This window comes from Eucyclogobius newberryi, unplaced genomic scaffold (assembly GCF_026437365.1).
Source record: "Eucyclogobius newberryi isolate DKJ021-1_F unplaced genomic scaffold, fEucNew1.0.hap1 SCAF_118, whole genome shotgun sequence".
NCBI lineage: Eukaryota > Metazoa > Chordata > Actinopteri > Gobiiformes > Gobiidae > Eucyclogobius > Eucyclogobius newberryi.
In genome coordinates this window covers 97,501-105,000 of record NW_027315744.1, presented here as the reverse complement: position 1 = coordinate 105,000, position 7,500 = coordinate 97,501, and the positions used below count along the sequence as shown (strand labels likewise).

General features: G+C 55.1%; 1 protein-coding gene across 1 annotated transcript in view; it reads left to right on the top strand.

The window, feature by feature from the left end:
* Positions 1 to 7,500, top strand: part of LOC140355594 (synaptopodin 2-like protein) — a 27,022-nt gene that overhangs the window by 6,419 nt on the left and 13,103 nt on the right. Inside the window, exons 3-4 of the mRNA XM_072440254.1 lie at positions 2,995 to 3,297; positions 4,205 to 4,623. Of these exons, the coding sequence (XP_072296355.1) occupies positions 2,995 to 3,297; positions 4,205 to 4,623 (722 nt within the window). The remainder of the gene's footprint in view (positions 1 to 2,994; positions 3,298 to 4,204; positions 4,624 to 7,500) is intronic.

Here is a 7,500-nt window from a genome sequence, read left to right as displayed (position 1 = left end):
ACACTCAGGGTCAAGAGGTCAGAGGGTAGCGCTAACACTCAGGGTCGAGAGGTCAGAGGGCAGCGCTAACACTCAGGGTCGAGAGGTCAGAGGGCAGCGCTAACACTCAGGGCCGAGAGGTCAGAGGGCAGCGCTAACACTCAGGGCCGAGAGGTCAGAGGTCAAAGGGCAGGGGCAACGGTCACTGCGCCAAAAGAACCAAAACTCAGTCCATCCAGTCACACGTCCCAGTTTAGGTGAAGCTAAAAGAGCCGTAAAGGTGCATTTAGTTTAGTTTAGTTTAGGGTCGTCCAAAGAAAATGACAGGAAGTGACATCACACCTGGGACGCTCGCTCCCGTTTATGCTTTTTTGACTCTCTAAACATGAATTCACTTTCATATATTTGTAGTTGTCAAATTAAAAAGAAAATGACTTTAGTTGAGTTTTGTGCCAGTTTTGTGGTAATTTAGGTCATTTCATGTGATGTCATCAATTACAACCAGGAAGTACAATTATAAACCTTAAATAAATGCCATTCTGGAAAAAAAATTGTATAATTTTTTAGCAAAATGTTAAATGTATTTATTGTAACTGCATTTTCGTTCAATGCGTCGTCCGACCTGTAGGAGGCGCTGTAGGAGGCGCTGTAGGGGGGGCTGTAGGGGGGGGCTGTAGGAGGCGCTGTAGGGGGCGCTGTAGGAGGCGCTGTAGGGGGGCTGTAGGGGGCGCTGTAGGAGGCGCTGTAGGGGGGCTGTAGGGGGGGCTGTAGGGGGGGCTGTAGGATGCGCTGTAGGAGGCGCTGTAGGGGGGCTGTAGGGGGGGCTGTAGGGGGGGCTGTAGGAGGCGCTGTAGGAGGCGCTGTAGGAGGCGCTGTAGGAGGCGCTGTAGGAGGCGCTGTAGCGGGGGCTGTAGGGGGGGCTGTAGGGGGCGCTGTAGGGGGCGCTGTAGGGGGCGCTGTAGGAGGCGCTGTAGGGGGCGCTGTAGGAGGCGCTGTAGGGAGGGCTGTAGGGGGCGCTGTAGGAGGCGCTGTAGGGGGCGCTGTAGGGGGCGCTGTAGGAGGCGCTGTAGGGAGGGCTGTAGGGGGCGCTGTAGGAGGCGCTGTAGGGGGGCTGTAGGAGGCGCTGTAGGAGGCGCTGTAGCGGGGGCTGTAGGGGGGGCTGTAGGGGGCGCTGTAGGGGGCGCTGTAGGGGGCGCTGTAGGAGGCGCTGTAGGGAGGGCTGTAGGGGGCGCTGTAGGAGGCGCTGTAGGGGGGCTGTAGGGGGCGCTGTAGGAGGCGCTGTAGGGGGGCTGTAGGGGGCGCTGTAGGGGGCGCTGTAGGGGGGGCTGTAGGGGGCGCTGTAGGAGGCGCTGTAGGGGACGCTGTAGGGGGGGCTGTAGGAGGCGCTGTAGGGGGGGCTGTAGGGGGGGCTGTAGGGGGCGCTGTAGGAGGCGCTGTAGGGGGGGCTGTAGGAGGCGCTGTAGGAGGCGCTGTAGGAGGCGCTGTAGGAGGCGCTGTAGCGGGGGCTGTAGGGGGGGCTGTAGGGGGCGCTGTAGGGGGCGCTGTAGGGGGCGCTGTAGGAGGCGCTGTAGGGGGCGCTGTAGGAGGCGCTGTAGGGAGGGCTGTAGGGGGCGCTGTAGGAGGCGCTGTAGGGGGCGCTGTAGGGGGCGCTGTAGGAGGCGCTGTAGGGGGGCTGTAGGAGGCGCTGTAGGAGGCGCTGTAGCGGGGGCTGTAGGGGGGGCTGTAGGGGGCGCTGTAGGGGGCGCTGTAGGGGGCGCTGTAGGAGGCGCTGTAGGGAGGGCTGTAGGGGGCGCTGTAGGAGGCGCTGTAGGGGGCGCTGTAGGGGGCGCTGTAGGAGGCGCTGTAGGGGGGCTGTAGGGGGCGCTGTAGGAGGCGCTGTAGGGGGGCTGTAGGGGGCGCTGTAGGGGGCGCTGTAGGGGGGGCTGTAGGGGGCGCTGTAGGAGGCGCTGTAGGGGGCGCTGTAGGGGGGGCTGTAGGAGGCGCTGTAGGGGGGGCTGTAGGGGGGGCTGTAGGGGGCGCTGTAGGGGGCGCTGTAGGGGGCGCTGTAGGGGGGGCTGTAGGGGGCGCTGTAGGGGGGGCTGTAGGGGGCGCTGTAGGAGGCGCTGTAGGGGGGGCTGTAGGGGGGGCTGTAGGAGGCGCTGTAGGGGGGGCTGTAGGGGGCGCTGTAGGGGGGGCTGTAGGAGGCGCTGTAGGGGGGGCTGTAGGGGGCGCTGTAGGGGGGGCTGTAGGAGGCGCTGTAGGGGGCGCTGTAGGGGGGGCTGTAGGAGGCGCTGTAGGGGGGGCTGTAGGGGGGGCTGTAGGGGGCGCTGTAGGGGGGGCTGTAGGAGGCGCTGTAGGGGGGGCTGTAGGGGGGGCTGTAGGGGGCGCTGTAGGGGGGGCTGTAGGAGGCGCTGTAGGGGGGGCTGTAGGGGGGGCTGTAGGGGGCGCTGTAGGGGGGGCTGTAGGGGGGGCTTTCATCATTTAGATTAGGCCATTTATCCCATTGACCTGACGCCACGAAAACGCCGTGATCGTCAGTCCAGACGCTAACGAAGAGTCAAAATAATTGGATTTATACAGCGTTGGTGCCAAAAGTCCTTTACATATTATTATATCTTTCATTTCAAAGGCTAATGCTAGCTGTGCAGCCTCAGTTAGCCTCAGTTAGCCTCACACTGTCAGGTTTTACACTTTCACACAGTCACAGAGGATCACTTTACACCCGAGTGTCGCTCCTGATGGTCCAGATCGAGGGTTCTCAAACTATGGTACGCGAACGCGCTCCAATGTGTCCGTAAATGTCTCTCAAATGTTGCGCAGAACATGAACGAAGCATAAAATGAGCCACAAAAGTGCAGAAATATCTCTCTATTCTACACCACTTTATTTTTAACTTATTACATTAAATATTATAATTGTCTTATTTCCAAAACAATGCGACATTAATTAAATAATTTTGATTTCACGACGTCAGTAAAATTGTAAAAGTTGCGGTGGGACAACGACACATCAATCACACTCTGTCCTTGTCCTCAGGCCGACCTCCGGGTTCCACTCCTCCTCCTCCAGGATGCTGTCCCCGCCCCTGGACGTCCTGGTCCCCTCCAGGATGCTGTCCCCGCCCATGGACGTCCTCCAGACGAACGGCCCCTCGGCCCGGCCCCTGGCGGGCGGCGTCACGTCCCCCCCGGACAGCGAGGCGTACTACGGCGAGACGGACAGCGACGCCGACACCGCCCAGGCGCTGGTGCCCCGGCGCCAGCGCAGGACCTCGCCGCACGCCCGCTCCCCCGCTCGCCATGACGACCACAACGAGGAGGAGACGTCCGAGATGAGCGGGTGAGTCCTGCCGCTGAGGTGCAGGGGGCGGGTCAGAGGTGCAGTGGGCGGGTCAGAGGTGCAGGGGGCGGGTCAGAGGTACAGTGGGCGGGTCAGAGGTGCAGGGGGCGGGTCAGAGGTACAGTGGGCGGGTCAGAGGTGCAGGGGGCGGGTCAGAGGTGCAGGGGCGGGTCAGAGGTGCAGGGGGCGGGTCAGAGGTGCAGGGGGCGGGTCAGAGGTGCAGGGGGCGGGTCAGTGGTACAGGGGGCGGGTCAGAGGTGCAGGGGGCGGGTCAGAGGTGCAGGGGGCGGGTCAGAGGTGCAGGGGGCGGGTCAGAGGTGCAGTGGGCGGGTCAGAGGTGCAGGGGGCGCGTCAGAGGTGCAGGGGGCGGGTCAGAGGTGCAGGGGGCGGGTCAGAGGTGCAGGGGGCGGGTCAGAGGTGCAGTGGGCGGGTCAGTGGTACAGGGGGCGGGTCAGAGGTGCAGGGGGTGGGTCAGAGGTGCAGTGGGCGGGTCAGAGGTGCAGGGGGCGGGTCAGAGGTACAGTGGGCGGGTCAGAGGTGCAGGGGGCGGGTCAGAGGTGCAGGGGGCGGGTCAGAGGTGCAGGGGGTGGGTCAGAGGTGCAGTGGGCGGGTCAGAGGTGCAGGGGGCGGGTCAGAGGTGCAGGGGGCGGGTCAGAGGTACAGTGGACTATAATATAATCCAGCTCAATGTAAAAGTATTGCAAGTTTTCAGAAAAATTATATAGTATTTTCTGGACTATAAGTCGCACCAGCCCAAAAATGCATAATAGAGAAGAAAAAAACATATATAAGTCGCATTGGAGTATAAGTATATGAGTATACATATAAGAATAACAAATAAAAAATCTATGAAAAAGGTGCGACTTATAGTCCGGAAAATACGGTAATCTCGATGTGTTTTTCGCAGATATGAAAGTGCCCCCGACGCCGCGGTGACCCAGTGGGACGTCCCGTACACCGTCGGCGTCCCGAAGCGCGAGCTCGTCTACCAGCCCCTGCCGCCGGACTGGGAGACCCCGACGCACACGCCTCCCACCCTGACCCCGCACACCCTGACCCCCCGCACGCTCTCCCCGGCCCCCGACCTGGGCCTGGGCGAGGGCGACGGCGAGGGTGACAGCGGCTTCCAGGAGGCGGCGGGCTCCGGGGCGGGCGTGGCGCTGGCCGGCCCCCCGCTGACCTGCCCCCCGCTGGTGTCCCCGGAGCGGGCCAAAGAGGCGCTGATGCTGGTGTCGCGGGGCCAGCTGGTGCCCATGGTCGGGCCCCAGGAGGGCGCGGTCAACGACGAGCTGTCCACCACCTACAAGGACAAAGCACGGCAAGCCAGTGAGTACATGATGAGTCTAAACGTAACGGCAGCACAACATCTTTAAATAGTAGTACAAGTACAAGTACAAGTACAAGTACAAGTACAAGTACAAGTACAAGTACAAGTATTATACGCTGAGGCACTCGAAAAGCTCAAAAGGTTCTTTAAAAGCCTCTCGCGGCACAAAGGGATAAAACGACACCTTTCAGCAGTTCAGCCTTCAGCAGGACAAACCGAGACGGTCGTTTCAGATTTAAACTTTAGTCACATGTCCAAAGTGGGCCGGCCCACGGTCACATGGTGCGTGATGTCATCTATAAAGAACTGTGTTTACAACGACAAATATAATGTCGGGGAAACGTTTCTGAGGGAATAAAGTCTAAAGTCTAATGATTAAAGTCTACGATGGAACTACACTTACCAACCGCCATAAAACACAGAAGAAGAAGAGGAAGAATATACAGTATTTGATCAAAAGGTATTTGTTATAGTGGAAAAAATATAACCTGTGAAAAACTTATGCTCTGTTAAAAATATCGATTATTTACAGCTCTTTACATATGTTGTATGTGAAGTCAAAAGAAGGAAAACTATAGGATACAGAAAATTACACGTCCTGAGCCTGTTTGTGTTTAATGTTTGTGTTTGTGTTTGACCGCTTAAGACAAAAAAAGCATATGTGTCCTTTAAAGTACTTTCTCTGATCTTTAGCCCCCTCTAGTGGCTTCTAACCCACTCACACACACACACACACACACACACTCACACACACACACACACACACACACACACTCACACACACACACACACACACACTCACACACACACACACACACACACACTCACACACACACACACACACACACACTCACACACACACACACACACACACACACACTCACACACACACACACACACACACTCACACACACACACACTCACACACACACACACACACACACACACACACAGACGCACACACACACACTCACACACACTCACACACACACACACACACACACACACTCACACACACACAGACGCACACACACACACACACACAGACGCACACACACACACACACACACACACACACTCACACACACACACTCACACACACACACACACACTCACACACACACTCACACACACACACTCACACACACACACACACACTCACACACACACACACACACACACACACACACACACACACACACACACAGACGCACACACACACACACACACACACACACACACACACTCACACACACTCACACACACACACACACACACACACACTCACACACACACACTCACACACACACACACTCACACACACACACACACACACACTCACACACACACACACAGACGCACACACACACACACACACACACACAGACGCACACACACACACACACACACTCACACACACACACACACACACACTCACACACACACACACACACACACACACACTATAGACCCAGGGACCTGGCATTTCTCAGGTTACACACTGGGAGGACGAGGGGCCTGTGTTTGTGTGTGGCAAAACAACAGACAATATTTATTCATGGTACAAATATATAAATATATCAATATACAAATATACTGCATTTGTGTGTTGACTTAATCAAAACATAATTTTAATAAACTTTTAACACTGGTTTTAAGGGATTTCCATGAATCGTATCGTATCAAGAGCATCGGGATTCGTGTCGTATCATGAGGTTCTAGGACAGAGGTGGGCAATTATTTCCCCTGAGGGCCACATTCAAATCCAGACAGGTGCCGGGGGCCCCGCCCGCCATCACTGACACTTTACCCCATTTCAACAAGTTTGACCTCTTTACGATCACGTTCACCGTCTTAGGGGCTGTTACTTTAGACATTTGTACACCTTGTACTTTTTTTCAGTATTTGCAAAAGTAAATTGCTAATGCTAACACTAATGCTAACGCTGATTAGCATTAGCGTTAGCATTAGCATCTCTGTTGCTAGGTGACGGAGGTACAGGGAGGAGGGGGTGCAGCCGGGTCACAGAGGCTCTCTCTTTCTCCCTGCTCAGGTCTGCGTTCAGCACGATCTGGCAGTTTGTCAGGACAAACAACTATTTGAGTCGCAAACTACACAATCGTCAACTGTGAATTACTGAGCGTCGTTGGTGCCGCAAAACGCAGCAGAAAACATGGCCGTGCAGGAGGCGGAGCCATCATCGCCGCTAGTGCGACTTTAATGTCATTTGTTGTCAATTAAATCTGACTTTTTATCTTAAGTAGTACTACCAGTACTACTTACACACATGTAGTACTACTGACACACATGTAGTACTACTGACACACATGTAGTACTACTTACACACATGTAGTACTACTGACACACATGTAGTACTCTTACACACATGTAGTACTCTTACACCCATGTAGTACTCTTACACACATGTAATACTACTGGCACACATGTAGTACTCTTACACACAGGTAGTACTCTTACACACATGTAGTACTACTTACACACATGTAGTACTACTGACACACATGTAGTACTACTTACACACATGTAGTACTACTGACACACATGTAGTACTACTTACACACATGTAGTACTACTGGCACACATGTAGTACTCTTACACACATGTAGTACTCTTACACACATGTAATACTACTGGCACACATGTAGTACTCTTACACACAGGTAGTACTCTTACACACATGTAGTACTACTTACACACATGTAGTACTACTGACACACATGTAGTACTACTTACACACATGTAGTACTACTGACACACATGTAGTACTACTTACACACATGTAGTACTCTTACACACATGCAATACTACTGGCACACATGTAGTACTCTTACACACATGTAGTACTCTTACACACA